Genomic DNA, 19120 nt, shown 5'->3' with positions numbered 1-19120 from the left:
AACTACACTGTTAAAGAGAGAAAGTCAGAATATTTATATACTGTTTTTCAGACATATCTCTGTTTTGTGTATTTTATGCAAAAAGGATATCCTGTGAATACATAATTACAAATTCTAAATGTTTCTGGAAGGGTTTCTGATAAAATTATATGTTTACTATTGCATTATTAAAATACAGAACAAAGATATAGTGTTGCTCTATTTCATAATGTAATTTGATGACACCTATTCTCAACATGTCATTATTTTTAATTGCTACTTCCCAAATATCTAATTTTTTCTGTTTTATATCTAATTATATGCATAATAGACATCTATATGTATGCATGCATCTGTCTTCCTATATTTTTTAAATTCTTTTTGTATATATAATTTATTATTGTTATAATCATTAAATGACATGGACTTACTGTTTTATATTTTCTTAATACAAGAAACATTTTTGTTGTATTATTTTTTATTCATTTTTTAAAAATTTTTGTTTTAGATAAACATTTTGGGCTGCTTGGAAAGCCTGGAGGATGCAGTAGCTGATGCAAAAAAATTGGAAGAGAATTTAAACTATTGTCAATTTCGTCTTTTTTATAATCGACTTAGTAAGGAACCAATATTATCTTATTTGAATAAATTGACTAGTATATTACTTTCAATGTTATTTCTTTAATTTGTACTTGCATGCTTTTTGTTGAAATATAGCATTCATTTCATTTCAGAATTGTTGCTCATGACTTACAGCCATAGTTTAGTTGCAGTGCTTCTTTGTTATCTTTTTATCCTTCTGTTCGTTGATATAAATTAATGGTGGTAGAAGACAAGTGACGTTTTATGTCCTATCTAGACACAAGCCATAATTTCAGAATTATTCCATAAAAATGTCTCGGATTTGTCATAAAATTCAGTTTTTAGTTTTATTTTCAAAAAGTTTTAACTAACATAAATATTATTTCATTTTGTTTCAATCAATAAAGGTAATTCTGCAAAAATTATGGAGTCAGAATTTTATACAATCCTTTACTCCTAAGGGTGTATTCAGTGAAATACTCTAGACACTCCAACTTTTAAATTGCACAATGGAAAAACGTTTCCATTGTGCAATTAAATCTCGCTGAATTTTGGAGTTTTGAATACTAATGGAAAATGATATTTCAGGCCAAATCAGCCTTAGGAAAACTCCTGTTGCTGATTGGTGCATCTTGTTTGAGACGGTCAATGGAGTGGTCCAAATACTCCTGTTTTTATACGATATTACTATTCAAATTTTCATAGGCGTGACGGTGTATCAGGGTTGCTTTGGCACCAAGTAAATGCAAAGAATTAAAATATCTTCTAAAAAGCAGGAAAAATTAAAAATTTCCATAAAAACTAAGAAAGTACAAGGAATTTTTAATTTTCTTAGTTCACTCCTTTTTTTCATTTCAAGAAATGCCAATATCTAAGCATTACGAAAATAAAAGACTGTAGTCATAGCTTCAAAAACGAATTGCCATTCGTGGTTGTGGAAACTCGTCTCTTTTCTTCTTGCTCTCCTTTTTTTTCCTCTATAGTCTAATTTCGATTTGAAAGAGAGTTATTCTTTTTCCATGAGACTCTTGTACTGCAGCTTGTTAGCATACATAGGGCGTAACAGCATGTGAGAATAGAATGTTCCAGGGATAACTGCATTGAATCTGCGGAAGTGTCACAGTGGTATTTAGTTGCTCATATGCGTGTTATTTGACTGGTTTGTTTTTTATTTACAAGTGTTTGCAAACGTGCTCTGAAAGTTTTTGGCAAGAAGAAATACATAGCTATCAGTAAAAAAAAAAAAAAAATCCTGGATCTAACACCAGCGATGGCAGCTCCAGCAGCAATAAATGCTTCTCAGGATAAATCGATTCTGTCTAAAATTAGATTTATATTGCTATTATTCTGCAGCCATTTCTTTAAAAAAATTCAGACATCTGAACCAATGGTACCTTTCTTTTCATTCTTGTTCAGCATTTAATGAAAAATATTGTCAAAAGAAAGCAAAACAATTAGACAGCTTATTTTTGATAGAATTTGATAATCCTTAAGATCTAAGACTGAGAAATAAATATTGGAATGGTGACTACAAGCAACTTGATTACTAGTGTAACTATTGGAACAGAAAAAAGAGCCTTTTTTAGAAAAGTGTTGCACATTTGTGAAGGTTACTATAAAAAAAATATTTGAATGCATGTCCAAAAATTTTGCAGTTTTAAAAGCTGCATGTTGTTGAAATTCATGTTTATTGAAGAACAATGCATTATTATGTGAAAAATGAATGGTTGATTTGTTTCGACTTCTTTATTCCAAAGAACAAATTTTCCCTACATTTTAAGAACATGCAAAGATTACAATTTTATTTAATTTATTTTTTATTTTTTTTGAAAAAACTTAAAAGTCAATAGGAAGAATATCTTGAATCATTTAATGAAAAAAAAAAAATGTTTAGATTATTCCTGTTTTAATATTTTGATGTTCAAAATGTTTGATGTTTTTGGGAAGTTGTAAAAATTATTCTCATGCTCTCACATGGCAGTGCAGCCTCATTAAACTAAATCATCAATTAATCATTATTATTGGTGAACTGTTATGCAAAAGTTTTATGGATTTTTTTTTACATGTGTATATTGACATATTCTTATATTGATTGCTGTTTATCAACTGCAGAGTATGCATTACATTTACAATTTATGCAAATTTAATTAAAATCTGGTGGGAAAATTAGTAGAAAATTCAATTAACATACTCTGAATGGCATTTGTGAAAAAAAATTGTGTTCCTTGAGTGGTATTTTAATTAATTAAATATTTAATTTTAATAATTATTCCTGAATTACAGTAAAAGTTTTGAAATGATGTAGTTGCAACTCTCAGAATAGGGACAGAAAATTTCATGATTTTTACCTTCCCTAGAATTTGATGGACATCTTAAAAGAAAACGTTTTTGATATTTCAGTTGATCGTTAGTGGAGTACATTTGAATGGATGAAAACTACTAATTTCCTTCAATTTTAAGGGATTTAAGAGCAGGAATGTTAGAATCCTCCCCATAGGGGCCATTGTCTGCCTAATGGTTGGGGGAGAGTGTATAGTCTGCGTGACTGGGCTCAGCCTGCTACACTTAGGGAGAAGTAATATGGTGATCAGAAATTTTCACTAGATTCTTATTTATCTTTTAGTTGAATAACCAATTGAATGAGCTGAGTATAAAGATATCAAAATCTGTATGTTTGTGTATATAATATAAGCTTTTTTTTTTCAGCGTGGGAATTATTTGATTATTTTGAGTGTGTACTTTTTAGAATAACTAATTACTCTCTAGCCTTAAAGTTAGCCTTAAATCACATAACTCTATTTCCCTAATTAGAATTAATTAAAATTTAATTTGGGCCCTAACAAAATACAAAGATAAAATCTAATGGTGAAATAAATTATAAATCTTTTAATTCAGTTAAAATAATATGCATTATTTAAATTAAGTAGTTGAGATTTAAAAGTAAAACTTTAATATTTATCTTATTACATTCTTCTCAAGAGTTGAACATACATGGATACTAGGACATATGTGATATCTTTAAACATGACAAAAACATATAATGTATTTACAAATATGTAGGGCAGTTTTGCATTCATTCCGACATTTCCAATGGTACTTTTCAAATTATAAATAATAGAACCTTTATTATATTACAAAAGAGATATAAACATTAATAGACAAACCTGTTATTTTTTATTGGAAAATATGATGAACCAACTCAAGATGATAATAATTTTTAATAATATTAATGCTGCAGAATTTTTCTTTTTAAAGATGTTTCATTAAGTTTTTCTTTATAAAGCACAATCTAATTTATTTACTTAATTTATTACTCTAAAGATTGAGGTTTTAAAGTCTAATATGATGGTAGTGTGCATATAGTTTTTAACAATTTAAAATGTATTGGAACTTCTGTCACTTGCATATGTTTAACACTGGTAGATTGCACGACATTTTTATCAATTTATTCATTTTGTAAAATGTGTCACCAACTCGAGAAATGTATTGATATAATAATAAGGCTTTTAATATAGATCCATCTTGCATAAACACAACACCTATTCTCCATATTGATTTTTAAATCTTATGATTTGCTGCAGTTCATTTAACTAAAAGTAATGATATCTTTTGTTTTCAAAATTGTTGGTGACTATGGCATCAAGCCTTTGATGCTTAAGAGAATCCAGATTTAACTATTCATGTGTTAACCGTAATGTCTCTGATTAAATTTTTAAAAAGCTGCAGTTAGGGAGAAAATAGGAAAAATTTCATCTTGAAGCAAATTTTCCCCAGGAGCTTTATTTTCCCTAATGGGGGCTCATCATCTTTGATAGGAGGAAATTCCCCTTCTCTCACAGTCACCCAGGAATTTTATATATTTCCTAAAAGGAGGAATTCTACAGGGTGTTTATAAAGTCCCGGACCCATTTTAATAACTCATAAAATAATGAAGATATAAACAAACTTATGGCATTTATTGATGGAATAACTCATATATTTTCCTTCTCAGGTTTGAATATTTTTACTTTTGTAAATATCCTCAGCGCGTGTGGTTAATTTCAGATAATTTCATTTTCCAGTCTAAATATCTGTACTTTTCTAAATATCGTCTGCTTATTAATTGCATTTTTCTCTCTTTTGTTTTTGGAAACTGTTGCAATGTTATGTTTACTTTTGATATGTTTGTTCTATGTAGTACTTTTGTATGTGATGTTTTATTCGAGCGGATATTAAGGAGAATGCATACACCACAAGAGTAAGCACAGATTTTATGGTGGTTCATAGAAACGAAATCAATAGTGCAAGACAGAGAAATTTCAGAAGAATTTACCAAAGAGATCCTCCATCCAAAAACAGCATCTTGCGGTGGAAAAAGAATTTTCTAGAAATTGGAAGTATCGCAGATAAGAAACGTTCCGGACGTCCTTGCAGAAGTGATTTTGATGTTGAGCGTGTCAGAGAGACATTTTTACACAATCCTAAAATATCTTTGAGATCAGCGGCAACAGAATTGGATATGCCAATTTCGACGGTGTACAAGGTTATTAAGAAAAAATTAAGACTGCATGCATACAAAGTTCAAATTGTTCAAGTTTTGGAACTGAACGATAGGCCTAGGAGGATGGCCTTTGCAACAGTTATGCTAAGGAGGATAGAAGATGCTGCTGATTTTCTGAAGCGCATAATGTTCTCCGATGAAGAATCCTTTCATGTTTCTGGCATTGTTAATCACCATAATGTGCGCATATGGGGATCTGAAAACTCCCATGAATACCGTGAGGCACAAAGGAATTCCCCAAAGGTTAATGTGTGGTGCGGACTAATGCACGACCGAGTCATTGGGCCTTTCTTTTTTACAGACGGTCTCATCAGTCGTATACTTAGACATGTTGAAAACTTCGTATTTCCACAACTAGAAGAGCTTCAGCTACATGTCTTTTTGCAACAAGATGGTGCGCCACCTCATTGGGGTACCATCGTTCGTACTTCTTTGAATGACCATTTTCCAGGAAGATGGATTGGGCGAAGAGGTCCAATTCCTTGGTCACCCAGATCACCTGACATAACGCCGCTGGACTTTTTCCTTTGGGGGTTTGTAAAAGACAACGTTTTCAGGAGGAGAGTGTCGAACATTGATGACCTAAAAGCCAGAATTACAACCGCAATAGGCTCTGTGGATGCCGACATGCTTGCCGCTACCTGGCGTGAAATTGACTATCGACTTGATATTCTCCGTGCGACGAAGGGGGAACACGTGGAAGTTCATTGACAAGGATCATGAAACTTTTTGAGTATTTAACCATTTATGTTATTAATTTTAATCTGTCTTTATTATTTTATGAGTTATTAAACATCAAAATGGGTCCGGGATTAAATAAACACCCTGTATATTCACTAGGAATGATTTTAAATTACTTATGACATTAAGAATATAAGAGTCAGAAACTGAAGTCAATATTAAAAGAAGTACTAAACGATTACTTCTGCTTAGAAGAAGAATTTACAGCATGTATGTAAACTTAAAAAAATGTATATATCTAATCTGTTAACTGAAATTTAATATTTTATTATTCAACAATGGTAATTAGTTGTTTTGAAGGCCTGTGTTACTATGGCAAACATGCATTTATATGATTTGAATACTTTAAAAGTTCAGATGATAAAACAAATTTTATATTGCAGTAAGACACAATTATATTTATTTATGTCCCTAAATAGAAGTAATCTATTGTCTTCAAAGTATACTTCAATTTAGTATTAATCAACCTAACTTTATAATTGCATTTTCTTTAAAAAATATTATCTATTAAAATTGTTTTTTGTTTATATACATTTTTTCTTTTAGCTGGATCTGATGATGTGGAATTGTTGAAAAGTCTTGATACCAAAGTACGTTTTTTCGAACTACTCCAAAAAGCTCTTAAATTTGAACTTGAAGCTAGGGAGAATGCTGTAAGAGAATTAGAAAAAAACTTTCTTTTTCAAAAAGCTTTGTGTGATGATGACGAATTTTACGAAGTAGGTATACATGAATTATTTTTTATTTATCAAACCTCCAAGTGACTAAATTGCCTTTTTCTTTTCTTTTCTTTCTCTCTCTCTCTCTCTCTCTCTCTCTCTTTTCCTTGTCTTTCATGTTTAATTGTAAAGTGGCTAATCCAACATTGTTTTATCCAAACTTCAGGCATAATGTATTTTTTCAGATCTCTAATATTTGATAATATAACTAAAAATACAGTTTATGCATATATGCAATTGAGTTGTCTGAAATGAATGTTATGAAATCAAAGTAATAAGCCTCTTGGAGAATTTAGATGCACATAAAATTATATTCTTTTTTTATTCTTTATGCATTCTAATTCAATTCTATTTATTTAAGTTTTCAAAATCCACTTTTTTTTGTATTATTGTTATTATTCTCACTTGGGGTGTTATTTTATTTCTATACATACATACATACATACATGCATTTATATGTTGAATATAATATGGTTACTGAATTAAAAAGGAAAAAATAATTTTAGTGAATTTTTTAGGGTTGTACTGAATTTTGTTAACATGTGACTTGCCAGTTTTATTAAACTTTATGCTTTGAAAATCTTTTTTTTATCTGCATTTTTTAGCAAAGTTTTAAAATAAAAAAAAAATCATTGTAATAAAATTTGACTGATGGCCAGTTAGAATAATTATAATTTTTTCAGTTGATCAGAATAATAATTGAGCTAACACACCATTCTTGATATTTCTCTCTCTCTCTTTTTTAACTTCAGCTGATGAACTTTTTGAATTTAATTTCTTATAAAGAGTATAAAAGTGCCAAAATTAATTCTTGATTTAAATCTTATTCTTCAAATCATTTGATATTTCATTTTAGCAATGACAATTTAAAATCATTAGGACTTACCTTTAATTCAATTCATATATCCTTTTCCAGGCATATATGGCATATGGAAGAATAATACCAAGGCAAATGGAAAAAAAATCATCTGAAAATATGTTGGTACATCCATCTCAAAATGAAAAGATTTCCATATGTTTTCCTGAAAGCAGTTCATGTGCATCACCAAGTAAGTGTACTTATTTTAAAACTGTAGCAAGCTTATTATATAATGCTGTTTCAAAATAAGAATTTTTGGACAAGTGGTTATGATTTGCACTAGAAATAAAAAGAGATATTTGAACATGTATTTTTTTTAAAGTTTGAATCCATATTAATGCCTTTAACTTTTTGAACAAATCATTAATCATGCTTATTGCTGAAGTAAAATCAGTATTGGTGAAATTGTTTTGGTACTTTCTCCTGAATAGCAAATAAAATAAGTATAAATTTTAACATTTTTGCCAGTGATCATATTCAACCTTATATGTATATAAAATTAGAATGCCTGCCAGTTGTGACTATCATATCAAAATCCATGAGTGAAGAATTTTAATTAGAGCACCATGAAAAGTGTAAAAATTTGAAAGCTAATTTTAAGCATCTTAAAAGTACCTTATTTTTGGGTGGAAAAAATTCTTAAAAAGGGCTTTATTTTCTCGAGAAAAAGTGCAAAGACAGCATTTTTTTGTATCCTCACCTATTGAATACAATAATTCGAAAGCACAATCATAGAGGCTTGTTTAACAGATGTATCAAGAAAGAGAACCAAGGATCCGAGGGTTCCAGCACCTATTAAGATAGCGTTCTAATGGGCCTTTTTTTTTTTCCCACTGCCTCTTTCTTCAACAATGATGTGCATTCCAATTTATTGAAACACTGGAATAGTTATCATGAAGGTACTGTGCCATACTTGCTGCATCTCGAAATACATTTGAAAAAAAGTTTAGGAAAATTGGTAGAAGCTGTTGTAAAAAAAACTTGCATTGAATCCTCTTTATTACATTACACATTCCATATCATTCTCATTAATATGTAGTTTTTGGAGCAATCCTTTAAACAGCTTATTAGATTGATTAGATTGAACAGCTTATGTACTATACTGAATTGTAACTAATTGCAGTGTGTAATTATGTTAGTCAATCATCTAAAATCTAGTAGGATAATATTTTAACTTCAAGTCATAAGTTTTCAGTTTTTGTGATTTCTTTCATGGTGTATCCGCGGAATAATATCCATTTGAAAATTATTATTTGTTGGACCAATCTTGACAAATTTTAGTTTTTATATATAAAAAAATCCTGCTATATTTGGTGCTTAAAATTGTAAATGAAATAAGAAGTTTTTCAAAGCTTTTATTCTGTAAGGTTTCGATACTATCATTTCAGAAAGATTTTTTTCCCTTTACATATAAAAGTAAAAATTTATTTAGGAAATGGCATTGTTCTCTCATCAATTTCATGGCAGTTTTGCCAGTCTTATGATTGTAGTCATTCCTTAATACTTATTCTTAGCTTTATAAGACTGCAACTAAAGTTTCTAAATATAGCATGTTATTTATTACAGGAGAAAATTTACTTTCCATCCCAGCTGTATTGAACCTTATTTGTTGTTATGAAAATAAAATTCAAACTCTTTGGTCATGCTGTGCTGATATCAGTGTTGCATTTTCAGAAATTTTCTATTCATTTAATTAAACGAGTAATTTGTTAATTTTAAGAAATATTGGAGAAAAAATCAGCTTTTTATTGTTAATCTTAGATTTAATTTCTTGGTATTGATAGTTTTTTTTTCCATTTTTATTACCTTTATTATTTTAGTCAAAACCAAAAAGACAATTTTTTTTACAGTAGATGTTGTGCAAATATAGTTTAAATACAGAAATAAATATTAAAATTTAAACAATTTACATTTAAAATTAACTTAAAAAATTTTGTTGAATAAAAACTATTCATTATTATAAAACAGAAAATATTATATGCTTAGAAAACATGCAGATTTAAATACATAACATGTACTAAAATACTTAATATTTTTGGATAAGGTGCTTAAAAGTACTTAATTTTTACAGCAATTCTCTCTACACATGGTATAAATAAATCAGTTAATTCGAAATAAATCAGTTGAAAAATACTGATTTAAAAAATTCCTGACTGACCTTGCTTTTAATAGAAAAACTTATTCCTAAAATTTGTGGTTTTCTTCATACAGAATTCAATGAGATTGTATCTATTTATAAATCGTCCATCTCCAATTACTAATCCAATTTTGACAGTCTTTCTTTCATATGAAAGCTTGTAATGTCTGAATATGTCATCTATAGTCATTTGCCCTCATTTATCATCCATTTTCGAGAAAAATATTACTTTTTCTGTACAGTATCTACATGGAAAACCCATGATAGTCTGCATTCCCCATCCATTGGATCAATTTCAAACACTTAAATTTTACATGAAAGCTTATGGTCCTTAAATACATCATTAATTGTCAGCCCTCTGTTTTTGAAAGAAATTGAGAAAACCCTGCTTTACTGTACACTTTCTCTCCATGAAGAAAAACCATGATCTTATTAACAGTTTTGAAATGTTTTTTAAATGAATGCTTTCAACCTTTACCTTATCCAATGGACATCTACATTCTGTCTCTCCATTTTGAGAGATATTGCAAAATAAAATTTTGACAATGCCCTCAGCCTAAGCGGCTGAACTGATTTAGCCAACTTTTGTTGTTATCTCGACAATTTCACCGCTTTCAAATACGGCTAATCAATCAGATTGCAGTATCATTAATATGAACACAATAATTTTACTTATACTATTGTGTTTAGTTATACTTTTCTTGTGATAAATTATAGTGCATCTTCTGTGACCAATGTAACAATGGTGATCAATTAATGTAATCATGTGGACTGATTTTGATGAAATACATGTAATCAAAACAATAGAAAGCATTATTTTAAATTGTAATTGGATAATAATGCAGATCATTCTGATTAGTTCGATAAATTTGCAATATGATTCAATTGTTGAGGTTAGGAATTCTGTCCAAGTTCTGTATTTCAATATATCTGAAATATGGAGGTGCGGGAATGGCTCCAGGAGTTTTTATATGAAATAAAATTTGATGGAGTTATACATTATATTTTATTTAGTATTTGGGACTAGAAACTCTGACAAGGTCCCCTCCCCCCGCACAAAGAAAATGTACTCTTAAGTAGAATTTTGGAGATTTCCTTAAAAATTGTCAAGGTCTGTGAGTATGGGCACATTGATGATATATTTGTCATAAAATTTTATATCATTTAAAAAGGTATCAAATTCACTAAAATGGTTTTTTGAGGATTAATTCTTTTGGCAATAAGTATATGGATGGTCAGCAAATAGTTGATCGTCGAATTCTGCTAAGTTTAAAAAGCAAAAAATATAACTATGGAACAGTTTCGATCAAATTACATTTTAAGGATATATACCAGTAGGAAACAAAAGGCAATCTGGCAAATTCACTAAAACTAATTCAAATTATTGAAATTCTTTTTGCATCATTTGCTGGTTTTCAGTTTACTGCTGAACTAAATGTTGACTAAATCTTCCTTAACTTTTATTTTAAGATATTAAAAAGGAAAACTAAGAAATAAATTTGTTTCAGTGTACTAATTTATGATTAATTGTTTGATTTGTACGGTTTATGAAATTAAATGATTCAAGCTGTGCAGTTTATTTAAATAACATTAACCTTTTAACCCCTGATCGTTCGATATCGCCAAGTTCGACAGGGGCCTGGCTCATGCACTTTGAGGCGGTTAAATTAGTTTAAGGGGTGAAAGGTATTCCTCAACAAGCACTCATTTAAATTCATTTAACCGCCCCAAAGCGCTTGTGTCAGTCCCCTGTCGAACGGGCCGATATCGGATGGTCAGGGTTCATAGGGTTAATGTATCCTATTTGCAGTATAAGTTGCATGTTACTGCTGTGGTTATACTAAACATTCCTTCCTTCTTCATTGTCTTCTTCTTTAAAAAAAAAAAAAAAAAAAAAATTATTTAAGAAATTGATATGTATTCCCAAACTCCTAAATTATTTTGGACTGGTATTTAACACCCATTAGTTGGATATAAATGAAAAAGGCTATCACTTTGATTTTTTTTGTTTGCATTTTTTTGTGACATAATGAAAGGAACTTGAAATTAAATTTTTCTGTTAAGATTTTTTATTTTAAAAATCGTTTAATATATCTGTATTTTTTAGATGATATTTTTTCACGAATTTTCCAATAATTTTTCTTTAAGAAATTTCTCTTTGTTATTGATATTTATAACAATGTAAAAGAAATTTACTGAAATCTGTGCTTTAAATTAAAATTAATATAATGGATTAATTAAAATAATGATAGAAGAAAGATGGTGAAGCTTAAAAATGATTTCAAGTGCTAAATAAGGCATATTATCATTTTCTAAAAAATAAAAAATATCTCTGTAAATTATTTATTTTTTCGTTTGTGATTTATAAGTAATAAGAAAATAACTTTGATTTAGAAAGAAATAATAAAATGAATAATAATCTTTGCTCCGCATTTAAAAAAAAAAAAAAAAATCCGTTAATTTTAATACTATTAGAGGAAGTCGAATACATCCAATGGGAAATATACTGTAATCAAAGTAAAGAAACATACTGTATGCTTTTTGAGTGTAATTATATTATTTCAAAAATTACAAAATTTAAATTATATAAAATTTTTTGGTCCTGTTAATCATATATATTTATGTAAAGCTCAATGTGTGTGTGTGAGGGGAGGGGAGGGTTGCTCTACAGGCCAGACCTACAGCTACCAAATTTGGTACATGTATACCTTGGAGATCGGAAATGTGCACCTGAGGTCTTTTTTTTTTTTTTTTTTTTTTTTTTTTTTTTTTTTTTTTTTTTTTGAATTTTGAATTAGAATTTTAATTATTAATTAAAAACTAACTTTCCCGCCAAAAAAAATCTTTTCATTTTCCCCACCGCCAAATGAGTAAGGCTTCAGTTTTTTTCCCCCACACTAATGAGGCTAGGGCTAACATTTTTCGGCCGATTATTTCAAACGATTCTGTTTATTTTCTTAATCTTTGGTAAATTTAAAATTAAACATCGTTAATTAATCGATCTTGAATCGAAATTGAAGTACTTTTGAATTAAAATAAAACAGAATAAAGGAAATTAAAAATTTCTAATCTGCATAGCGTTACTGGCGTTGAAAATTCATGCATGCGCATTGTGTTTTGATTGTTGACAACGGATTTTCAACGAATGCGGAGTTGATTTAAATTATTTTTAGGTTAGTTGTGTGCATTTTGTAATTAAATTGTATTTATGTTAGTTATATATTTTTTGTATATGCTTATAGTTTTTATATCGTTTTTTAAATAGTTTATTTTAGCCTGTTTTTGACCGATTATTTTAAACGATTCTGTTTATTTTCTTAGTGTTTGATGCATTTAAAATTAAACATTGTTAATTAATCGATCTGGTCATGATGAATCTGAGAAAATTTTGTTGACAAATTCTTGAGATATTACATAAATTAAGATATATATTCTTTATTCCCATAAAGTTTAAACGCTCAGTGACTCTGTTTTCAGTAATCGTATTATAAAAAAAATGCTTTGTTTCAGTAAAAAATATTATATTAATTGCAGATTCATCCTTTCCACTTTAATTTAAAGCATAAATTCTACGGGAGCTAACAGAAAGAGAGATACGTATTATGTTATGACTGAAGGCCTTTATAATATTATGAGGGAATTATATGACTATCAAAAGTTAAAGTTTTAAAATATTGTGATGAAGAAGTGATTAAAGTAGGAATGGCATAAAATATTTAACTATTAACATTTTAAGGAACATTAAGATTGGCGAACTGGCTGGTCGCCAAAGGCGGCTAGTATTTAATAAAGTAAACTTGGTTGATTAACATTTTTAAAAAAAACTTTACATTTCTGAGATTAAAACTGACTAAGTTATAAAGCTTTGATTTTTCATTATTTTAAGCATATCATTAAAGAGGAACTTTTCAAACTTTTGTTCGATTGATCTGTTTGAAGGTAACAGTTGAAATTATGTAAAATAATATTACTTCATAATTCAATCAGTTTTAGTCTTAAAAAATGTGGAGCTTTTTTCTTTAAAATAGTGTTTCAAGCATATTTTTCTGTTTATAACTTATAAGATTTTATTAAAATTATGTAATTTAGAGTTTGCATAAACATTTGAATTTTGTAATTTTTGGACAATACATTTTTTTACTGAAATAACAATAAAAAAATATTAATTCTTTACATCATTTAAAGTTTTTTTTCTATTTGGTAGTAATTGCCTTATTCTAACTATTTGAAATTAGCTATTGGACCCTGATTAGACTGTACACCCTTATATTTAACTGGGTTTTTTTATTATTATTATTTTCATTGGCTGAACTGCAGTTATTTTTAAATGTGAATTTGAGGCCTAAAATATCACTTTTCTGTTATAGTAGTAACTGCCAAAGTGCACGCTTCTGGCTAGTTCAACAATTTATGCATGAAGTCTGTGAAAATAGCTAATTTCACAATGTAAGATTGCAAAACTTAGCTCATTTCTGGGCTGCTTTTTAAGTCCTGGGGAAATTTCAATAGTTGTAGTGCCTTTCTTTTGAATATCTTAGTTTCTATCTATTTTATTATCTTTCATTATTATTATTTTTTTTTTGTAGCTCTTGGTACATTTTCCTCTGATTCTGATAATACAAGTGTGTCTGGAACATCTTCAAAACGTTTGCCTGGTCCAATCAATGTAAAAGGACAAGACGCATCGCTTAGTTCTGGCAATTTGAAAAATCTCTATATGTTCTGGAGTGGAGCAATTTTAAAAAATTCTTTGTCAGATAATCCTAAAAGTTGTGAAAAGGAATTTGAAGAGACTGTGCAAAAGAGACCAGAACAGTCACCTAAACCAGAATTCAGTAAATTAGAAGAGGTATTTGCAGAAACAAAATCAGAATCTGAAAAACAAATGAGTCCTGAATCAGATCTTACTGGAACATCTGATCTGAAATGTTTAAGTAGTCCAAATATGCAAAATGAGAGCATTGCTAACTTACAGATAACAGCTGACCAGCAAAATGAAGTACCAAAAAATGTAGATCTCAGTTCTGCAGAAAAATCCTCTTATCAGGGAACATGCATATTAGATCACTTAAATGAAAAAGAAAAAACAGAAAATTATAATGAAATGGAATTTTTACTGGAAGAGTCTTGCGATACGAAGAAAGCTAAATCAAATATCGGTGTTAAAAGAAAGATGGAACTTCCCTTTCAATCCAAAGGGAAAAATATTTGCACAGATGCTTCTGAAGAAAAATATTCCAACAGCAAACAACATTCGAATATTTGTATGGAAGGAGAAAAAAAATCTTCAGTAGACATGATTGAAGAAAAAACACTGAACTAAACAGTCCTAGTAATACTAGAATTTATTGGAATGAAATTAGTATATATATCATTTCAAAAGTAACCGCACCTATGTTGTCACCAAGATCTAAAAAATTTTTAAACATGCATGATGTTATTTCTATTTTAAAGAATGTAAAATTTGGTGTTTAAAGAAATTTATCTTTAGAGGAAATAATTCAAAATTTTAGTGATATTTTTGTGCATTCTTTTATAGTAATAAAGTGCAAAGAAATGGACTTCTTAAATAATAGAAATGGCACCCAAGTTTCGTTATTAATGGAATTTCTAGAGAAAATGCAAGAATCAATACAACTATTTTCACCAAATTCAATTCAGAAAGTAATTGTTCACTGCATTGATTCTTCATTATTTTCTTCCATATCATCTATATCCACTGAATTTTTTAAAGCATTTTCTTGCGAAAAGTAAAAACATTCCATCTCAGAATGCTGAAGATGATTATGTGACTGATATTTCTGCAATAAAACATTCCATTGAAGCTGGGAAACTTCCAGAAAGTGTAGATTATGAGAATATGATAAAAAATCCAACCCTGAATTCCTAAGTTTCAGATCAGTCAAACCTTAGTGAGCAAGAAATTCTATTCTTTGGTACTAAATAAGTACTAATAGGTGGCAGTAACAAAAAATTGAGCTCGCCAATTTCAGATATGCGTTTAAGAAATGGAAAGGCAGATGATAAGATTAATTTACTTCAATCTAAAATCTTTTAGTGGGCATCTGTAATAAGTCTTTTTGTTTCTGATAGTAAAAATGCATTGGAGGTCACACCTGTATCTTTTGAAAACTGCCTGAATATGTACCTTTCACTGAGATCTTTTTTGATACAAAATATGCAAATGGCTATCGTCCCTCAAATCTTCTTCCTCCGCACCCCTCCCCCCCCCCTCAGAATCTCTCTTTTCTTCTTATATTTACAGTCAAGATAATTTAGAAGTCATGGACATGTGATTCAGATTGAAGAAGTTATATAAAGGGAGAAAATCTGTAAATGAAGAACTGCACTTTTGTAATAATTATAGCATGTGGATATTTCAGTTAAATCAGACTCTGAAATAACATTTCATAAAAGTGTAACTTAAAACTTCTTTTTATGCTGATACTTAATACCAAAGAGAGAAAAAATGAGCTTGGAAAATGTAGGTATCTTGATGTGTTTCACTTTTTAACTTCTCGGTTCCAGAGACTCGAACCTGCTAAGAGGTCTGTATTCCAAACGCAAATGGAAATGTTGGCCAAAATTACTTTGTATTGAAAGTTTAATAATTAAATGAATAATAAATTAAAATTAATAATATAATTTTTCATAAAATTAATGTATTACTATTTCTATTAACGAAGTTTACTTAATTTTTAATTATTGAAAATACTATTGATTAACAATTTTCTCAAAAATAATATTATGCTCTTGTACTTTTGATTATGAATTTTTTTTTTATGTTTTAATTTGTTTTAAAAGTTGAAATTTTTTTATTAATATTATAGTTTTCAGTATTTCAACAAAGGTATTGAGACATTTAATTTTTGGTTTTGGTTTGGAATTCAGCTTTTTTATTAATTTGTTTGTATTTTTAAAGCCAATTTATGCAGTATATTATTTTCAATTCTTATATTTGAAGTACAGTCATAAAATTTAAGCACGAGTTTGCTTTGATAAATCTTATGTTTCAGACGTTAAGTTAACAATGCTTGGTTGGGAGAACACTGCAACTCTTTAACTAAAACGTTGCTGGTTCGAACCTTGCCACTTTACTTTCGCCTTTCTCTACAGTGTGATTAATCTTTTTGAGAATTTAAACAGGATTGCCACACCACCGGGAGAACACAGGGAATTTAAAAATCGGCGGAAAAATTATGATAATGTTAGGAAATTTGAAAAATGTCTTAAAGCCCGGGAAAATTCAGTGAATTTTAACTTTCTTAGTTATTTTTTTCCCATCTAAAAAATGTCAATCTCTAAAGATTGCAAGAATAAAAGATCGTAGTCATCGCTTTCAAAAGCTAAACAATACTAATCGCGATTGTGCAATGCGGAAACCCACACTTTTCTACTCTCCCCCCCCCCTCCATTTTTCTGTATGGATCAGTTCAGTTTTGATTTGTGTGACAGTTGTTCATTTTTCATCAGATTCCCGAATTGCAGCCAATGAGCTTGCACGAGACTTCTGCATTTGTGTGATAGATAAGAATACATTTCTTTATAGGAAACAGCAACATTCAATCTGCGGATGCATTGCGTTGTTTAGTCAACTTTACTTGAATGGTTTGTTTATTATTTGAAAAACTGTGAGTTTATTCAAAGTTAAAGAATTTTTTTCAAAAACAATGAGCTGCTCGAAATCCGTATTTAATATGAATTGGATGGATAAAAAAAATTAATCCTGATTTTGCTGAATGGGCTCGAGAAGTTCCACAAAATCCATTTATTGCGCACTGCTTGCTTTGTAAGATGATAATAAACCTATGGGAAAATAGGCACTTATTAGTCATGCCAGAAAGGTTAAACAAAATTGTGTGTCAGTTCAAAGAAGTTATAATTATTATTAGATTTTGTATCTAAAAGGAATACAGGAAAATATGACATGTCAAATCCGAAACCGTCAAATGTAATGTCCGAAAATAAATAGATTACGAACTTTTTAGTTCAAGAACAGTAATTTAAAGCGAACTTTTTATGGGCATTAAAACTTGTTACGTCACATTCGTCCTTCAATGCATTCAATGATATATCGAAAATAGGTTCACATATGTTAACTGAAAGTGAAATAGCTGAAAAAATGTACATTAGGCCGTACAAAAATGTCATGCCTTATTTCTTAAGGATTAGCTCCATTAAACTAATAGCTGAAAAATTTGCGAAAATTGATGCCCAAAACACATGAACTGGCAAAAATGAATAAATAAAAAAAAGTAATTTTGCTTTAATGTTTTTTTTTATTATTATTAAGTAACCATTAAATGATTTGAATCATGATAAAAATTTTGTGCGTTTTATTTCACGTGTCTTTAATTTTGTGTAGCTGACAATTTAAGAGCATGCGAGGTAATATATCCCCCCCCCCCTTAATATATAAATTTTGTCTTACTAAATTCTAGGCATTAAATGAAACTAATTTTTTTACATGTAAATATAAAAATTCTTTTAATTTGCTTTATTTCAAATAATATTAATTTTTTGCTTTTTCCGCTCTTTAAAATCAATCATATTGCATTATAACTAACACATGAGTACTAATTTTGCATTTCCTCATATCTTGAATATATGTATAGTGAATTTTTCCCCCAGATTTGAGTGGCAATCGTGTTTAAATTGCAATTTTTAATTTTTTTTAATCATAAAATGCATTTTAATGGTCTATACGCTTGTTTCTGAACCCAGAAAAAGGGTTAGAAAAGCATAATGCAATTGGATACAATGACATAATTTCCCCACTCTTAACAAATGTTTTCAAGTAAAAGGTATAAATGTTCATTTTATTACGTCTTAATGAAGAAATATTAAAAAGAGTGTGAAATACCTGCAAATAAGGTTTTATAATTATCTACAACATTATCAAATAATGCTTTGTATTAATAATTCTTTATCTTTGCCACTCGTTGTACTTCTTTTTTTGTACAGATTGAAATTTCAAAACAATTTCTAAACTGTTTTTCACTTGTTGTCATATCTTAGACTTGTAGTAGCTTAGTAGTAATATCTTAGACTTGTAGTAGCTTAGTAGTAATATCTTAGACTTGTAGTAGCTTCACTTGTTCTCACATCTTAGATTTGTACTAGTTTCACTTGTAGTCATATCTTAGACATGTTGCCATGCAGTCTTATTATGTTCAACTTCCTAGCTGTTATATTGTGTATTTTTTTGTAACATCCCCCTAAATTTATGAATAAACAGAATTGAAATACTTCAAAAGTTTTAAGAACAAGTAATTTATATATCGGAGTATATCTTTAAACTAATTATTAAATTGTCTGTTGAAAATTCTTTCCTTCTAAGAATTTTATTTTATATGAACAGTGAATAATGCAACATTTTAAAAATAATATTCAAAAGTTATTTAGCAAAAATTTTAGAAAATTGTACTCGGTTAATATTATAAAAATAGTTCTATCTTTTACAGTTTGCTTTTTTTATGTCTCATTTTTAAATAATAAACCATTCTGTGTTAAGACCAGCTGGCGATAAAAAGATGATCGTTGTAAAATGAAAAATAAAAATA

At 28.9% G+C, this 19120-nt stretch overlaps 1 protein-coding gene across 2 annotated transcripts in view; it reads left to right on the top strand.

Moving 5' to 3' along the window:
• Positions 1-19120, top strand: part of LOC129958372 (uncharacterized) — a 28663-nt gene extending 9543 nt beyond the window's left edge. For both annotated transcript variants that reach the window (XM_056070810.1, XM_056070811.1), the window contains exons 4-7: positions 488-596; positions 6389-6561; positions 7478-7610; positions 14144-19120. In XM_056070810.1, the coding sequence (XP_055926785.1) occupies positions 488-596; positions 6389-6561; positions 7478-7610; positions 14144-14880 (1152 nt within the window). In that variant the 3' untranslated portion in view covers positions 14881-19120. The remainder of the gene's footprint in view (positions 1-487; positions 597-6388; positions 6562-7477; positions 7611-14143) is intronic.

The sequence above is a fragment of the Argiope bruennichi genome, chromosome X1 (genome assembly GCF_947563725.1).
Source record: "Argiope bruennichi chromosome X1, qqArgBrue1.1, whole genome shotgun sequence".
Lineage (NCBI taxonomy): Eukaryota > Metazoa > Arthropoda > Arachnida > Araneae > Araneidae > Argiope > Argiope bruennichi.
The sequence above is the reverse complement of the archived record's forward strand: the minus strand, read 5'-3'. Positions and strand labels throughout refer to the sequence as shown.